Genomic DNA, 18,984 nt, shown 5'->3' with positions numbered 1-18,984 from the left:
TAAAACAAGCCCCTGCTGTCAAACGAGGAAACCACTGCACTGGAAACATTCCCCCCCCCAATCCCCTCACGAGCGCCCCCCTGTGTCTCGAGGACGGGTCTCCAAAGGGAGGACAGGCTGAGTTATCGATATATTTACTCCCCTACATTTCAGGTTAACAGATGCGCAGGTGCAGCAGTTTTATGATTGAATCAATGCAAAATAGAGAAAAAAAACAATCAACAATAGTGTTTTAATTACACGGTTCACAGACCACTGTGTTATTCATTTTCCCGTCCACAACAAATTAGTCATATAACACTATATTACTGTACAATTATTTATCTCATGGACTCATTTATATTCTGCAACACAGTAAAAAATAAAAAAGACAAAGCGACTGTGCCAGAATCACATAATATTACGGAATGTGAGCATCCAGACTGCATTTAGTTATTCTCTGCTGCTATGACATGTTACAATCTATGTTTGGAATGACACTGATGATAAGGAGATATATTGAAATTGTATCTTCAATGTTTTTTCTTTATAGTAGTTTTTGGCTTAATTTATTATTGAACAGAAAGAGAGACCGTAAGAGAACATATGAAATGCTTAATTTGAGAAACAGCTGCATGTACACAATCAGTTCAAACAGTGTCGCCTCATTTGAACTTCTGTCTGGAGTCCTACAGATGGCAGTCTATGAACCTGTGATAAATTTAGTTTTCTTTTCATCCCGAGGAGTTGCTGTATGGGTCATTGCAGCCATTTGAGAATGTGTAGTAGGTTGCACTGACAGTGAAGCACGACATTAGCGTTAAAAGTAAAGAAATACGTCCTTAAATGTGGTGAACGAGTATATGTAAGTACCTAACTTGTGAGCCACAGGGTAGTCCTTATGTTGTAATTAAATACATCTCAGAAGTTTGTTTTGGTATTTTTTAAAGTGACTGAAAATAGACAATTCATAATATCTCACTTCAACTACTAAACTGCATCAAGATGTACTAATTTCACGACCATAAAGTTTTAATGGAGGGCCGGTTGAAGTGCATGACGGGGTCATGTAAGGACCAGATGAAATAAGAATCCTAGTGTGAGTGGCACTGTGCAGGATTACTGCAGTCCTAAATCTAATGCTGTCCTAAATTACTTTAATTGCTCCTTGTGTAGAATATGAATTTATTAGACAAGCAAAAGACTAATTCAACAGTATAAATGTGTGGAGAAATGCATTGTATATGAAATGATGTGCATTCCATGACATGATTCCATAATGTTTCATTTTTGTATTGTATATTTTTAAAAAGAAAATTACTACTTCAGTTTACAGTAATTTACCACAGTTTCCAGTCCAATGTGTTATGAAGTAGATCTATAAAAAAAGACAATACATTTTTCAAAGTTCACTTTTTATCATGCATTGATTTTCAAACATCATACAGTTTGAAATGAGAGGAAAAAATGCTGTGTTGAAAAGAAGACATTTACCCCCACACCCCCCCCCCCCCCCCCCATCCAAAATGAACAAGTACAATGATTACTTTCTGTGTTTGAGGATGTCAGCGGTGTTTAGTTTGTCCAGAGGCGACCCGGGTTGAAACCAATCCATGACAGAAATAAGCTTAATCCTGCTGAAGGAGCCAGGTCACCGTGTAGCAGGTGTCACTGTCACTCAAAAGACACACAGAAGTAAATATTTAGAAATGGGCTGATGCTTTTTTGACCTTCATGTCAGGGGGGGGGGGGGAGATGGTCTGTTGTGTGTGCTGGTTCAGGACTGGGCAAGAATCGAATGGTGTGACAAGAAAGCCAGTTGTGGTTTGGAGTCAGCAGTCGGGTTTACAGCTGTAATTGCCACCATCATGTAAACATATTGAATCACGCAAGAATGTTCTCATTGTTGTTTATTTGCTTGTTACATTTTCAAATGACACGTTTGAGCAAATTAAGTTTTAAACAATGCCAATTCAGCCGTTAAAATGGAATGAACATAAGTGCAAATCAAGTATAAAAAGAAACTTCAGAAGTCAAAGAGAATGTATTTAAAAGAGATATGTATGTATTTGAAATACAATCCATTGCTCTTATCCTTTTCCCACAAACACTTAGATTAATATGTCACAACATACAACATACGTCTAACTTTCTTTTCAACAACGTTTTGTTGTACCTTTTCTGACATACGCATTTGCTCCTGAACCTCATCCAACCAAGCCACTTTGTACACTAAGTACAGGCACAACATATGTTCATCTGACTCTCATGAAGGACATTACAGGCGGTCTGCCAAAGGCGAAAAAACAAGGCATACAAACGTCGATGTCCAATATGATTATTACAATCAATATTTCATTACATTTGCACGTTGACAGCTAATATTTGTCCATTGAATTGTTCTCCAGCAATGTTTAAACCTTTTGAAATCTCCTCCTGAATCATGGAAACAGTGTTTTGATTGAACAGGTGCGTCAATGCCTCACCGAACCTCCACTTAACTAATCATCTCTTCATCCTCTCGTCATTCTCTGTCTGTCTGTCTGTACAGCTCACATTCATTTGAGCAAATACAGTACATAAAGCAACATATAACATACATAAATGCTGTTTATTGTTTTTGATTATTGCACTGATATAATTATGCACATGATTTATTTCCAATTGAATAAAATGGATAATAAACTGTGGTGAATACTGTGACCCTGTATGATAATGTGAATAGCAGGTGTCCCACCTATCACTGTGTTTTTGTCATGGAAAAGTGATGGAAGCTCATTATTTACTGTATCGTTAGATTTGATCCTTTACGAATGCAATGAGAATGCCGTACTGTACAGTTCAATGAGCTACATATTTACACATTACTCATTCAATGTGTCCTTTTCTATACCCTACTTTTAAATTATCTTCCCATGTTGACTTGCATCAGACCAGCAAACAATTATTGTTCATTGATAACATTAAAAACTGATAAAACACCATTTAACTTGAACAATGGCTATGAGTGTATGTTTGTTGTGCAGGTGTAGAAAGTATAACATAACTGAAGTGAATTCTAATAACTTTGGTTACTGCATTTTTTGTCTTTTTGGTATTAAGAAAGCGTACAAGCCACAGCAACTGCGTTATGTAAAAGCTTGTTCTTGTCAGTCCTTACTATGAATGTGAGTCACATAAAATACTTTTACTACCTGAATCCAACATTTACCATTGTCCAGGATCAGTTTTCAAAGTTACAGAAAGGCATCTTCTCTTAGTCTGATGAAATGCCATCAGAAACTCTTTGGTTGATCCAATGCCCCAGAAGTCTATTCAAACTGAAATCATGCTGTGTGATGGCCTTCTTGTCACGCCCTCACAGGTCAGTGGAGACGGTGCTTCTCTTCACCCTCAGGCTACCGCCCCAGCCGCGGGGACAGGTGTTGTAGGAGTGCAAGCCAGGCGATCGGAGGCCCGAGTCTTCCGACTCAACAGAGGCATCAGAGTCGGTGAGGGAGCGAGTGTTGTAGAGCCTCACAGGGGAGCAGATCCTCTGCGTTGGGGTTGGGGGAGGGCTGGTGAATGTAGGGGACTGGGCGCCAAATGCCCGCGACTGGAAGGGGCTGATGGGTGGTTTGTGACAGTCGTAGCCATGGTGGGAATTTCCCAGAGGTGAGATGGGGAGGCTGTGACCGCTCAGAGCTCCAGGGGAGGGGCTGTTTTTACGTTTGGCTGCATTGATGATGTTCTTAGCCAGGAGGCGGTGGTTGGCTTTAGAGTCTGGGTTATTAACAATGGGGGACATGCAGCGACTGTCTTTGGGCGGGGGAACGGGAGATGTGGCAGAGGATGTGTACAGAGGTTTAGTGGCCTGGAAGGATAAACTGGTCTGACAGAGTGCAGGAGACTGAGAACGAGAGCCCCAAGGAGGAGATACAGGAGATGTGGCTGTAGATATTTGGGTTGGTCTGGAAGTAGGAACAAAGGAAATGGTGGAAGACTGGGTATTTTGGCTCACCATAGGGGACTGGCATCTTGATCCCCAAGGAGGAGAGCGTGGAGATGTGGCGGTAGATGGTTGGGAGGGTCTGGATGCAGACATGGAGGTGACAGTGGAGGACTGGGTAAGATGGCTTACCATTGGGGACTGGCATCTTGAACCCCAAGGAGGAGAAAGAGGGGAAGTAGTCGTAGATGTTTGGGATGGTCTGAAACCAGGATTGGAGGAGATGCTGGAGGACTGGGTATTCTGGCTCACCATCGGGGATTGACATCTTGAACCCCAAGGAGGAGAGCGTGGAGAGGTGGCTGTAGATGTTTGAGAGGGTCTGGATGTTGTAGTGGAGGTAACCGTGGATAACTGGATATTCTGACCGGCCATAGGGGATTGGCATCTTGTACCTCTGGGAGAGGATACAGGGGAAGTAACTGAGCGGCTAAAGATGGTGGTAGAGGGCCGATTGGTTTGGAGGCTGGGAGTCCAGGTCCCAGCAGCCCAGCGCTCTGGGCTGCTGAAACATCTGGTGAGGCTGGGCGTCCTGGTTGGCGTGGGAGTCTCACTGGGGGTTTCAACTGGGAAGGACTCTTTTGGTGTCTGTTGACAAATAATGTATTTTAGACTCTTGGAAACATACATTTAAAATACAGCTTAGAAAATAGAAATGTTAGTATAATGTATAATAAATAAATGTCCTCATTATGTTAATTCTAAAGTTTTGATTTTCCCATGACAAGATGTTTTGTCCTGCATAAAAATACAAAAGACCAACATTTTACAGTGAAACAGACGCTAACCCTATTCAATAGGACACATTTTAATGATACTCAGTGAATTTGTTTTGATAACATAGTATCTATGTGTTACATCTCAGCCCTAGTGGCATTTAGGTCATCTCTGTGTATTCCCTTCTCCTTCAATAAGCCTGGCTGCCAGCACACATAGGCCCGGCCTTTAGTGTCTCTCTCAGGTTACTGTCATCTGGCCGTCCTGAGGGGGCTAACCTTTACGGGGATATGAAGTTACTCGACTAAAGCAAGAGCAGCATTCCATCTGATGCATATAATAATTAAGAGACAACTATCTCCACTAATAATAGTCTCTGGCATTACAGACTGAACTGCTAGGCTCAGTGACCTGAGAATTTATGGTCTTTTAAGAGTAATGTTACGGGTCACATCTCAAAAGTTCAGGGCATCTGTAACAGCATAAAGGTCAAGGGTCAAACCATTTGTCTGACGACAAACATGAACAAGGGGCAGGTCTTAACTCGAGCGCACATAACTAAAATTCTTGTTAAAGTGTGAAATATGTTGCTATGGCAAGCTGAAATATCTATTTAAATATAAATGTCACTTACTATGTTTCAAAATAGATCTGTCAAATTATCTATTATACGGAGGCATTTATTAGTGTGTTGAGGTGATCGCAGTGATTGAAAGAAAGGCAGGAAAGTGAAATAACAAAGACTAAAGAGTTAAACTAACAGTCAAAAGATGCAAGTGAAGTCAGGAAATGAGAAAAAGGAGGAAGAGGTCACAGCAGAGAGTCAGCATAACGTTTTAATCAGAGAAGGAAAGACTAACACAAAAAAAAGCAATCATCACAGACAGGATAACAGCAGAAGAGAGCAGTGAATCAAAGTTTATGAAATTCAACAAACATAAACCCTGCAGTCTGAAACAACAGTGATTTATGATGTCCTGTGAAAAAATACCTCTGGAACTACCGCTTTAAGTCACGAAAATAATACATATGTAAGTCTGTGATGCAAATTAGTATGCAGCCGTAGTTTGAAACATCAAAGGATCTAAGTGCACAACGTATATTCATGTAGAAAAACGCTGGAAAGCAGAGTAAATTACCCCGAAGACATAAAGACATAAAAGGAGTTCTGTCGCTGCAACTTTCATGTCAGTGAGCAGCATTAAATTGCAAATCATAGAGCATAAAGCAGATGTCAGACCATCTGTTAAAGTGCTTTGTGGAGCAGCATCCCCTGGTGCCCACAGAATTGGGAGACAAAGTGGAAAAAGTGTGAGGTTGTTTCTCATCATATTTTAAAACTTACCGAAAATGGATGTATTTTAGAGTTAACGTGCTTTGGGTATGGAATTTATCTGATTACATCAAGGCACATTTTAACTATAGTAACTACTGCTGTTTATTTGTTTCCTACTGTAGAGAAAATATAATTATAGATTCACTGAAGAATTAAGGTGTAATCACTTTGATCATTTTGTTAGGAACAGACAAGGTCTCGCCCTTACTGCAATTATTATTGCGTTTCTTACACAATCAATTTGCTTTCTGACACACGTGACACGCATACAAATATTCCACACCATTTCAAACCTACAATACAAGAGATAGTACCAGAAGAAGGCACGAGTTGAGCAAAAGAGTGCAGAAACCTGTCAAATGTAGCCCTGTACTAAAAACGTTTAGTTTTCCAACCATCAGATTTAAACACATTTTCTAAAGATGGTACAGAGAGGGTCTCCACACCTGTGGCGCAATCCCTGCCTTCTTGGCAGAAAACGTGGGCCTTGGCGCCTGGAGCCCCGATGACCGAGGAGAGGACACTCGCTCCGGAGAAAAGGCCGCCATAGGAGAGCTGATCCTCGGCTCCCCATAGGCTGGATCTGGCCGATATTCTGCTCTTCCTCTTGTGGGGCTGAGAGGCAGCTGTGGAGACATACACTGGGCACTGAAGTGAGAAGGAGGGTTATTAGGTAAGGAAGCCTTTCTAGAGAAAGACTGGGAAGACATCAGGTTATTGGACTGTGGTGCTCCTCTGGGTAGGGTACTAATGGGGTCCTTGACTGGGTTAAGGATGAAGAGGGAAGAGGAAATATGGTAGGGCCGGTGCCTCGACAGGTCCATCTCTATCTGGGTGCAGCCATTTTCCAAAGGAGGGGGCTCTGGAATTGGCTCTGGTGCTGCAGCTTTTTGCCTCGGTTTTTGCTTGACTGCTTGTTGAGCCTTCAGGTTTTCTGAAAGCTGAGCACTCATGTCAGAGTTTTTAGCAATGGCCTTGACCCTGCCGGGCATGTTTGATGGGAACACCCAAGACGGTGGCAGAGACATCGTGGGAGAAGGAGACCTAATCTGTCCTGCATTTTGCTTCTCAACGACGTATTTCTCCATCCTGGACTGACGCTTGACAAACAGCTCAGCCCCCTTTCCTGATACATTGGTGAGGGTCTGCTCTGGCCTGTGCTCTGTCCTTGGACGGGTCCTGGAGGTCTTGAGGGAGGAAGCCCACTCTGGAGCTCTCGCCTCCTCGGCCCTGTCCTCTTCCTTGGCGAGGAAGTTGGAGGCCTCTGCCCCCAGCGCCAGCAACTCTTCCTCGGACGCTGGCTCAGGCACAGATCTATGTCCATGTTTCTTCCTGTCATCCACCCCTTGCACCAGAGAGAGCAGCTCAGGGTTCGGAGCTACCACTGTCTTCTCTTTGAATGTGAACATTGACTTCCTATTTCCCCTTCTAGCAGCACCCTCCTCAAGTATTCCTGTTTTGATTTGTGTTGTCGGCTTCCTCTCTCCAGCAGGCTGAGGAATGAAGGTGGAGGGCTTTGGGGCTGGGGGAGGGCCATAATGGGGCATGGGTGGGTACTGAGTCACAGAAGACACAGGGAAATGGGGTGGTGTATTGAAGGAAGGATACATAACGGGAGACATCGGAGGTGGACTGGAGTAGTAGGTCTGCGGAGGTTGGTTTGTAAAGGCCGGTAGAGGAGGTGTGGGATATGAAGGAGGCGGAGGTGGAGGTGAGAACGCCAATGGTTGAGGGGCAGAGAAAGTGGGGAGTGGAGGAGTGGCATAGGAAGGAGGAGGGGGAATTCCGACAGGGCTGACCGCCTCTGGGGACTGCACTGTCAGCGGCGAGAAAAAGGGCCTGGCAGTTCGATTGCCGATGGTGCTTGTCTGCTTTGATGTGGGCACAGGCACCCTCTCAGTTCCAGAGGTACTCTGGCAGCCATTATGAAGCTTTCCGGGGGGAGCTGGCCCTGTGTGACCCCCATGTGTGTCTGCCTCCCCTTCATCATGTCCCATCAGAACTGGATCAGTATTATTACTTCCAGGGGGAATCTCATCCTTGACTTTGTCCTCATGGATTTTATCTCTTGCCTCTTCCTCTTCCTCCTGCTCCTCCTTGACAGGGAGGAAATGTCTCTCTTGGATAACAATGTCCTCCATGTCATCTCCCTTGTGGAAATCCTTACCTGGTTCCTCCATGATATCACCTACTGAATGTACCCTCCCAGGGGGTGACAAGAGGGGCTTGGTTGCGCTATTCTTAAAGTTCAAGTCTCTATCCTTTTCCTCAGTGCTCCTCTCTGCCCATGTTAGTTTGTTAGATGAAGGGTCTGTTTTCACATTCTCAGCTCTGTCCCCCCCTGACCCCTCTCCACAGCTTTCGAGCGTGAAGGCGCTGACCCTCTGTTTGCGGCGGTTGAAGAGCTGCACGCCTCTGGAGCTGGAGTTGGAAGGGACGGTGAGCTGAGCAGCGATGATGTGACTTCTGACACGAGCCTCCTTCAGCTCCTTCTCCGACAAACTGGCGCTCCTGGTCAGATCTGGAGTGAAAGAGACAGTGAATAGCCTGATCAATGAGACACAACACACATGGAGTTTTGTCTTTGTTTTCACAACAGAGATGTTTGATTCATGATAAAAGGGACCCTACATTTGGGAGACTTAGCAATGTGCTGCATGTACTGTTCCATGTTCAAACAAAGACAACTCCCTGAACATCTAATTAAAACTCACCAAACCGCTTTTATGTACAAATAGAGAGAAGCAGCAAGGACAAATTTTCAACAAGTCTGAGATTTAATATTCTCTTTAAAAACCCACATAATTGTTTCTGCACCATATGGTTTTGATTGCTCTTTACAGTCGTTTTGAGTGAAACCAATCCAGCGAGAAAAATACGGCTTTGTGGACACTTGACTCAGCAGAGTGGAGCTGTAGACAAAGAACAGACGTAGGCAAAGGAAACATTTTAATAAGCCTGAAAAGATTTACGTCAGTGTGTCCCTCAGCACTAAAGAAGTTGTTGTCAATCATGTCTTACACTGATGTTGCAGGTTTGCCGATTGCCTTGAAAACATATAGCTATATGTTCAAATTGACAGTTTGTTTTTGAAGCTTAAGAGCTCCAGCAGGCAGCGGAGCTATTTCCTCTGCCATCTGCAGTAGTCCCTCCCTGAGCATTCCTCCACCGCTGAGAAAACTCCCTGCCTGAGCTTCCAACATGCCTTTGGTTTCTCTCTGTAGTTAATTTGTGCGATACTGCTGCACGAAACCCTTAATGGACCGTTTTTACAATCTACGGCTCCCAAAAATGACATCTTTCAACTGGCGTCTATAAACACACGATACAATCAAGTGTTCCCATCTTAAATATAGTGACGACATCACGCTTCAAAGCTCACCAGAGGAAAATTAAAGCTGCATTTCAGAATAAAAACCTTCAGTTATAGATTCTCTGATGGGCATTTTAAAGGAAAATAACTGGTGTTGGGAACACCCATTATTCATCTAATTTATGTAACTCTGACTGGTTCAATGTCTCACTGTCACAGCCATAGACTCTCTCTTCCTTTAATAAAGTGACGGATCCAGCCAGACATTATTTGATCTAATTATGTGCCAATCACAATAATTATGTGTAAATCAATCACTTGTAAAGCTTTCCTATATCGAGCAAATTCTGCGTGCAGTTTTTCCTGGCACAGAGAATGAAGCTAACATGATCCGTCCCCCAGCAACAAGGAATAATATGTGCCTGTCATTGATTTTACAGACTTTCAGTCTGCCCTCACTGTAAATGAATTAACTCTTTGTAGGTAACCCATGAGTTCCTTTTAACCCATCTAAAGTTCAATAGCAGATGTTTATTATATTATAATTGAACAGACAAAGAGGAACTATAGGGGCAGTTTGGATGATGAACATTTGCAGTGCATTTAGAAGCACAAAATGACACCCTTTGATGGTGACGGTGGTTATGTCTGCAAGGCCATACATCAATGTCAGCATAAACTATGGTAAATCCCTCAACTTGACACTGACAGATGAAAAGAGAACGAGACACTATTAGAGGGAGGTATATCAACCACCTTACGTATTTGTGTCAGCAATATAATAAGCGTGATCACACAACCTTTTAAACAAGCGGTCCTCTCACAACTATTGGCATGAGCATAAATCACCTTCCTTTATAGACTGCAGCAGAGAAGCTACCACACAGGTACTCACTCCACTCACCAATTTTTTATTAGCCATTTCACTTTTTATAATCCAGGGGCCACCTGGATCCACCGGAGTCAGAGCAGAGGCTTGAAATGAACTGTCCCCTCACTGTAAACATCGACCTCGAGTGGGAGCCAGACTGGTCATCGAGTAGTGCATGCAGGTGATTCAAATCATGAAAAAAAGTAACAGTGGAGTTTTTGTTTCATGTCTTACAGTGAATTTTATGGTAATGTGGAAAAAAACGTTGGTTATTATCTGATTAAATGACACCAACCACTTTCCAGTAATATGTAAACTAATATGTTCGTATTTAATGAATAAACGGAGATAAATTAATGTTCTTTTTATATTACAGCTGATATTACAGATGTCATAAGGAGCTGATTACTCAAAAAGGACTTCGGTTATAACTTTTTGATTTATGAGGGGAAAAAGTCCCCTAAAGTTTATAGCAGAAGCCTTCCGTTTCAAAAACAACACGCTGCTTCTCACAATAAGTCACATTTCTTGACAAGGCAGCCAATCACAAGTTGTTCCTCAGGTTGCTGTAAAATATCCCGAAGTCAACCGAAAGTTTCATTTATCTGTCTGGATCCAATTAAGTGCCTGATCCCTTACCTTTTCCATGTTCAAATTCAGAGCTCCGCTGTCTTCTTGTACTTCCACAAGAGTTTTCATTTGAACTGCGTCTGATAGCTTCACACCCCCTTTCTGTAGCGAGACACGGGGTCGGATTTCTCTTCCTCCGCGCTCCGGCGCACAGACGGGCAGACAGGGAGGGAGGTGGTCCGTGTAGCTGGAGGCTGTGCTGTCTGTCATTCAGCCTCCAGCTCTGTTTCACCTTTTCAAATCCCCCCCCCCCCACCCCCCTCCTCCAAGGTTTCCTACTAATTATAAAAACAGAGACATGCCTCTGAGAAAAGAGCTCAGGGCTTCTCTTGCGAAGGTATTGATGTTTTAGCAGTTGCACATAGACTGCACTTTGTTTTGACAGTTCTGGAGAAGTATCCAATCAATGGCGAGCATTGAGCGGCTTATCTCTGTCTAACGCCCTGCGATGGCGGGGAAGTGTCTGACCCTTGTTGCAGTCTTTGAAGTGGAAAGGGATACCAGCGATAAAAGATGTGCCTATGGATTAGATCACTGAGACTCCAGAGATCCAGCGCCTGACCTCTGCTGCCCTCCATGTCTGTCTGGATATCGGCATGTAAGTGTGTCTTTATCGTGCACTCTCCCCCCAACTGAGTGTCTGCCCTCCCTGAACCCTCCGGGGCCCTAAGCTCCAACCTGCAAGGTCAACATAGGAATTTCCTGTCCTCCAGCAGAGACAAAACTCAGCCCTCGGCAATGATGCAAGAGCTTCCGCATCTCTTTGACCCCCCCCCCCCACACACACACACACACACACACACACACACCTTCTCCTATAACTCATCCCTCTGCTCTCTGGCCCAGCCCCTCATCCCTGCGTGGGTGAGAGCAGACGGCAAACTGCCCCCACAGCCGGAGGATTTAAATCAGGGGGCCAACCCTGCATTTGTGTATCAAAGGTCAGATTACCCTGTCGGATGTTATCTTTTTCCGGCCGACGGCTGTGGGGCGAGTGGGATGACAGCACCGGCCCCCGTGGGTGATGTGTGAAGCGGTATGGAAAGACGAGGATTAACAGGGGTCCTGGGATCTTCCCCGACCGAATGTGACTCAGACTCTTAGTGGATCCCGTGGGGGGAATAAAAGACCAAGCTCTACTGCTTATACCGTTACTTCTGTGTGTTATGGAAAGTCTCTGCAGAGGTGGACTCCACTATTAACTGTGCCTCTGTGTTGTTTTTGGTGGTCCGTGCTCCATTTGAGGAAACTAATTAGTGAGTAATGAGTGATGGGAACAGTGTTGGAGGTGCAGAGGCTATAGATCTATATCGGGGACAGTTATCTGATTGCCATGACCTTCCTGTTAAACTTCTTCACAGCACAATGTATTTTATACTGTCTTTGAAAACTGCATCTGACAGACTTGTCACAGCACAGAGGTAATTATCCAGCCTTCCGGCTAAGTGTTGTTTCAGTGTTTTTACCATTTTTCCATTTAACAGAATGTTGTTGGTGTTATAGAGCGTGAGGGTTGACAGCTGTGAAAGTAAAAAGAAAAGTCTGAAGAAGTTTCCGAACAGCTTTTGCCACAGGTTAGCCAGATACTGTCGGTGGCTGTGTTGTATATGCAGACCGGCTTTTAGCAATGATGCATGATTGCATTTCCATTGCTGCTGGGGCAGCTTGTATTTTCAAGGCATGGAAACAGATGTTTCATAGAGAGCTTTCACTGTGTCAAGTTGCACTGAGGAGGCAGGGCTGCCTTTTCTCTCTCTTTGCTATCTACTCCCCTCACTTATAGGTCTTCTGATATGATGATACAGTTAAAGACTCACTGGAGCATTACGGCAGCGCTACAAACAACCAAACGTATTTGCAACTACATTTCTGTGTTATGAAGTAACAGGGAAACAGTACCCTCTCTTGCTGCTGCTCGGGCTCCCCAAATAAGTACAGCAAATGCCAGATAAACAACCACTTACTTGTTTTCCGGCTCATCTGTTCTTTGTTGAATCCTGCCGTCTCCCATGATGCATTGCACTCCGTCCCAGGAGTGTGCGTGTTGTCGGTTGCCTGGAGAGGTTTTCTCAGTCCTCCTGGACTCCAGCTCACTCCCCTCCTGATAGACGTATGTCCCTTCTCCATTTCCATCGCCACTCAAAGTAAAATGCTTCTGCTTGCAGCGAAAACAAAAGCCCTCGACAGGGGGATGTGCGAGCGTGTCGTTCCAGTCAGCTCAATCTTCTCTCCCCGATAAGAGGAAACTGTCGGTGCAGTTGGAAGATGGAAGTTTTAGTCCTCACTGGCAGACAGTGACTATGTTTGCAAATACAAGAAAACAGACAAAAAAAAGGGACAAGGAAAGGAATAGCTCAGCTTTCCAAGTAGCTGCTTCCGGTCGTGGCTCTCCTTTCAGCAATAATCCTTCCACATGTTATCCTGTAGTCAGCCAGAATTTGACGGAAAAAGTGCGCTCTTACATTGGTCTTCATGAAGTATTATTCTCGAACTAACAGGACCTCCCAGGAGGGTCAAGCTCAGAGGTGCCTTGGACGAGTTCCCGTGGACAACTGCCACCAAAATTGCACAAGTTTGTTGTGCTCTGTTGGAATTCTGGCAAACAGGGCTGAGAAACAGTCCCGTCTTCTCTCTTTGCATTTCTCTAATACTCCTTCTTCTTCTTTCCCAGACGTTGCTCTTCCTCCTCTGCTATTTTGGTCACCAAAACATGCTTTTCGTCTGCGTCCCAATCTCCAGCTCGCAGATTATTTTTCTTTCGGAGAAAAGGATCTGCCCTTTATCTTGGAGTTCATAACTCCACAGTGACGTGAGGGGGAACTGTGTATATGGCAGCTTCCTGCTGTTAGGTGCATGTGAGGAATAACATTTCACTCTGGAAAGGTCATTCCAGAGACTGCTTTGTATTCAGCGCTCCAATCTATTCAATTCAAGTTGCTTTATTCTGGTGTTCTGTGTTATTTCTTATCCATTAAAGCCAGACTCTGAATGCAGGATAATCAATTCTGCTGTTTTGTTTCTCCACAAAACCACAATTGAGAAGGATAGTTCTTATTTCTTCTGGTGGTAGTTTTGATTAATACTGAAATGCATCAGCACACTGGAGCTAAGAATGTGTCATGAGTGCAGTAATTATGTGGTTGGCAGCTGATCCATTTGGATTTTCTTTTTGCTTGTTTTGCTGCTTGTAGAAAAGATTTGACGGCTGTGCTCGTTCACCCAGTTTGTAAAAAACCGTTTTAGTTTGGCGGAAAAAGCTTCAGCTGTCGATAAATGGATGAAAGGCGGCTGTTCTTTATCCAGTATTCCTCACTGGGTCCATTTTCTGTCCAGAACCATCTGCAAGAAAGAGGAATACACAGGTTGAGATTCAGTTTTGCAAACGTTTCGTCAATTGTGTTGTTCAAATGTGACATTTACAAAGACAAAAGCTGGATGTCGCATCGACCCACAAACAAACCGCAGCTTTGGCAAACAGCTGGTACACGAATCCTACTCGATATTCCACCGTCGCCCTCTCTGTAATGGCATGAGTTTCAACCCAATGCCTTGTACAGGATATAAAGTGTATAAGCAGTCCAAAAGACCTGTCTTTTGTGCCGAGTCTGCAGATTTTACAAATTGGAGTGGGTGACAAAGTGAAAGAAGTGTGGCTTAAAAAACACTTTAATATCCTCTGTTTGGCTCATCTAATTTAATGAACACTGGTTTCCTTCCATTTTTGAGACAGTGAAAGTCCAATTCTCTGTCTTCGAAGACAAAGATCAGCCCTCTGACTTTGAACTGCAGTCAGGCTAAAAGAGTGGAAAAGGAAATGAGGAGACGCCTTTATAAAAGTCTGAACGCGATAAACTCAGTGTTGTCTCCAAAGACAGAAGAAGGTCACAGTTCGCTTTAAGGTCGTTAATGTGTATTAAACCTGTCAAAAAAATGAGCTTCGTCTCTACCTCGGGCTCTGTGATGTGATACAGAACGGTGAGAAAGTGAATGACGGATTTCAAGATTTCTACGTAGACGAGACAAAGACAAAAATGTCCAACAGTGACATCTTTTGCATCCCTCCTTATAGGATAAAGCATTCCCTTAGATCCGCAGTGTCATGTTCCCACTTCAAAGCTAATAGTACCCACACAAACCAGTGTTTGCGCGTCCTTCTCCATGCTCAGACTTGCCTCTCCTGGAAGCTGATCATTGCATTCGTGTTTGCTCGTGAATCACCCCTGTAACACTCAGGAGTGGGAGGTCTGTGCAGACAACTACACACATAATCATTACTTCTGAAATTCCTGCGGGGCATAGCAACCACGCTCGCATTCATCTTCTCTGAAGGCGCGCAAGCGCCATTAACTTGTGTGCATCCCTTAAAGATGGAGTTTTTGTGGAGACAGGTCCCCCTGACATGACAGCTGAGTCATGACAGTCTGTGGGAGGACTGCTCATCGGCCCTTGAAGACAATCAACCCAAACACAACACTGCCCCACCTCCCTGAAAAAGAAAGAAAAACCCTTTTACTGGCGCGATCGTGTCAAGTGAGAAGAGATGAAGGACGGTATTGTTCAGACACACTGACAACAGCTCTTTGATTCCCCCAGAAGTGTTCGGTTCTATCTGGATCTCATTTGGAGGCTGACATTGTCCTTTTGAATTAACACCTCGTCTTGCTACATTTCCTTTATTCAAAGTTGTCTTCGTGGTTCCAAGATGTCATGTTTGCTGCAATCAATGAGAAGAGAGGTGAGCACAGGTCTGACTGAAACATGGTTTGATTACTTCTCTATGATTCAGCCTGCAAACATTTATTAACTCCCAGAAAAAGAACAGATGTAGCACTAGCAGAGATGCAGACTTGGCAAAATAAAACCTCACACACAGACATATGGGCTCTCGAAGTCCCCGTCTTCCACAATCTACCGTCCAATTGCCTTGAAGTTCACAAGCTATTTCACAGCGCCCACTTATTCAGCTCCGGTCCCACCCTCACACAGTTTTCCTGTGCCACTCATTGACCTCCACGATTAGAGCCACGGATATCTTTCCCAGTCTCGCCCGTTGGCCGCTGTAGTGTGTAATCGCAGAGTTCCTGCACATCGTCAACATTAATGATGGATCCATACGCTGACGGCAAATTTCCCACCGCTCTCTGCGGCATGCCTCGCTCAGAATAAACGTTTTTGGCAGCCATACAAACCACAATCATTTGTCTCTCATCGACGATGTCATGTACATTTATTACACATCTGCATCAATAGCCAACATGTAGACAGCATGTCGTCCACCTAATAACTCATACACTGCATGCATTTTCACCTCAGGTATGGCATCTGTACATCATCAGTTGCTCTGGGCGCACATGTGTTGACGTATGTGAGATGTGTGGATGGCAGGTGAGCGTGCATTCCACCGACTGTAAGACTTGCAAGTGTATCAGCTACACAACTTTTAATGAGGCATCTGGTCACGACGTTGACTGGCAAGCCTTTAGGATTGAATCCCTTTGGGGCAGAGCTGCTGTGTGTCTGTTATCTCTTTCCCTTTTTGCCTGGATCCCTTACAGTTTGGCAAGGCAAAATAATCATTCAGCCGTGAATGCTAAAGGCTTTAGCAGGGCCCTTTGCTCGCTCTCTCTCTCTCTCTCTCTCTCTCTCTCTCTCTCGCGAACACGCCTGGTCAGACAAAGAACTATTCAAGGGCCCTCGCAGCACGACAAAATAATTTTGGGTAGTGCTCCGAAGTTGGCATTCCTGGTTGATAATTCCCCGGGAGGCTGCGATAGTCAACATGCCTCGCCCTGCGCTGGCTGATGAGTGACATCTAACACACACTGCACGACACGGACTCCGATAAAAGTCACAAATGTCTTCTTCTCTCTGTTTCCCTTTCCTCTTTTAGGAATCTTGCAAAGTGCCGTCATAAATCATGCAGCGGAAAACCTTTTTTTCATGCGGAGACTCTCAGAGTCACAGGTGGGGAACTTCAAGAGGAAAGATAAATACTTGGAGTAGGTGTGTATGATCTAGTGCCAAGGGAGTGGGGGCAGGGGGGGGGGGGTGCTTCTAAAACATTCAAACTGTTAGACATCAAAGGGAGAAAGTACAAGCACTTTTAAAAATGTCAGATGGGTGAAAATAATATCAATACTGCAGGAATTACTTGAGGAGTGGCATTGACTTTTAGCATAGTTATTCCCGCCGCAGTGAGACATTTGACAAATGACTTTTCTGCAGCTTCAAAGCATCTTTTGTCACGACAAACTAAAGGGGTATCATTCGTGAATATATCCACGCTAACATGTGGCTGAAGAAAACCTGCCGTTGCCTCCCCTGTAAAGCAGTTAATGGGCCTCACCTGTTGTGTTAACAGGAAGCAATTACTTATGTATGTAAGTCAATACAGCTCCAGCCAGGTCTTTAATTGGATACACCATCTGATGTTACACAGTGCAGTTTAACTCTACAACCTGGCTACACAGCAGGCTTCACACAGTCAGGACAATAGGCTCAGATATCAGTGACCACAGTGCTAATGTAGCCGGCCGACCCCCTTCTGCAAGTCTGCAGCCTGCGCCGAGGGGGAAAGCAGCGGCCCCAGATGTTTGTCATCTACTCAAACAAAGACTTTTCAAAGTTTCCCTCCTCTTCTGCTCCAGTTCACTGCATTCCCACCTCTCTCTCTCCCTCTCCAAACAAAGATAGTGTCTTACCCCGTGAAAGGCAAAATAAAATGGGCTGCAGGTGACAAACTCTGCAGCAATCACAGTTTCACAGCGACAGATAAAATTCCGACATCCTGCACTCCTTCCTGTTTGGTTTAGTCATGCTGCTCACCTGTAGTCCGGTGGGTCTGGCTGTGTGAGGGCAGCGGGTGTGTGTACTGCCCCTTTTCAGTTCCTACGACTCTGCACACACACCTCCCCCTTTTACCTCTCCCTTCTCTCTCTCTCTCTCTCTCTCTCTCTCTCTCTCTCTCTCTCTCTCTCTCTCTCAATTGAAGCAGACGAAGGATGAGGGTGGGGGGGGTCAGTTGGAACACAGAAGGCTCTTTGTCTGGGATCTTTTCATATGGTTTCCTTCAAGCTTGCATACTGAACACATTATGGTATAATATATTTTCATATTCAACACAGGGATGTTGAGGGACCAGTGGGCCCCACTCTGCCCCCCCCCCCCCCCCCCTTTTTTCCTTTGTGGACCCATTTTCCCGCCATGCACACCGGGCAGGGAAATCCAAATAGACAAAGTTTCTGCTAAACCCACCAAGAATTTGTTGATACAGTCGCTGGCTGCTCTTTGATAATAAAACACACAGTCTTAGAACAAGAAACTTCAGATATAAAGGCCCTTCAGAGCTTTTTTTAACACTGTGTGTCGATGTGTGTATCATACACAACTTTTGGCCTCTCTGCAGGGACGTTAATCATACAATTATGATCCTCGCTAATATCATATCTGATCTTCAAACAGTGATTTACTCAAAATATCCCACAAGTGCCGTAAAAAGTCAGTAAGATCTGGTTCACCATATAGCGCCTGAGGCTTAGAAGTGATTCGATCTCGAGATTTTTCTCTTTCAAACAGCAGGTCACACAAAGTTAAACAAACTTCCCAAATCAGTTTGGATCATTTTCAAAGAATATGACATCATCCCAGCCTCTGTTGTAATTCGGAGGGTGTTGTTGGTAGTCATATGTTTATCTGAACTTTTCTTTTCGCCACCTATTCCTCACCTGATAGATGGTCCTGCCAAACTGCTCGGACAATCCATCATTGTCTAATGTCTCTACCTCTTCTCCTCCTCCCGCTCAGGCTCTCTCTCTGTATTGTTCCATCATTTTCTCCTCTGTCAGCCCAGATCGATCTTCCCTCTCCTTATCTCTGTATTTTCCTTCTTCACAGTCCCACTTTAGGCTATACTTATTCCTATTTTCCCCTTAACCTCCCTCTCTTCATCACCAGTCGTGCTCCCTCCTTTATATGTGTAAGACCCCATGCAGCAGGGAGAGCAGCCATTAGCTGACTGCTCCCTCTCTGCCTTTCCAGCGGCCTGTGCTCTTCTCTGAAGGGCAGCTGTGTGGGAGAGCAGGGAGCTGAGGGGAAATGTTCGAGCACATTCCTTCACAAGAGGGGCTTTTGCTGCGAAGAGAGCGTCGTGG

General features: G+C 44.5%; 1 protein-coding gene across 1 annotated transcript; it reads right to left on the bottom strand.

Moving 5' to 3' along the window:
• Positions 1-1,564: 1,564 nt before the first annotated feature.
• On the bottom strand, positions 1,565-17,625 carry synpo (synaptopodin). The gene is made up of 4 exons (XM_079268875.1): positions 17,536-17,625; positions 12,799-14,173; positions 6,467-8,541; positions 1,565-4,555 (listed from the first exon to the last, which is right to left on the bottom strand). The coding sequence occupies exons 2-4, from the start codon at positions 12,965-12,967 to the stop codon at positions 3,338-3,340; spliced, it is 3,462 nt and encodes a 1,153-aa protein (XP_079125001.1). The 5' UTR covers positions 12,968-14,173; positions 17,536-17,625; the 3' UTR covers positions 1,565-3,337.
• Between the last annotated feature and the right edge of the window lie 1,359 nt (positions 17,626-18,984).

Source organism: Melanostigma gelatinosum (genome assembly GCF_949748355.1).
Source record: "Melanostigma gelatinosum genome assembly, chromosome: 5".
NCBI lineage: Eukaryota > Metazoa > Chordata > Actinopteri > Perciformes > Zoarcidae > Melanostigma > Melanostigma gelatinosum.
The sequence above is the reverse complement of the archived record's forward strand: the minus strand, read 5'-3'. Positions and strand labels throughout refer to the sequence as shown.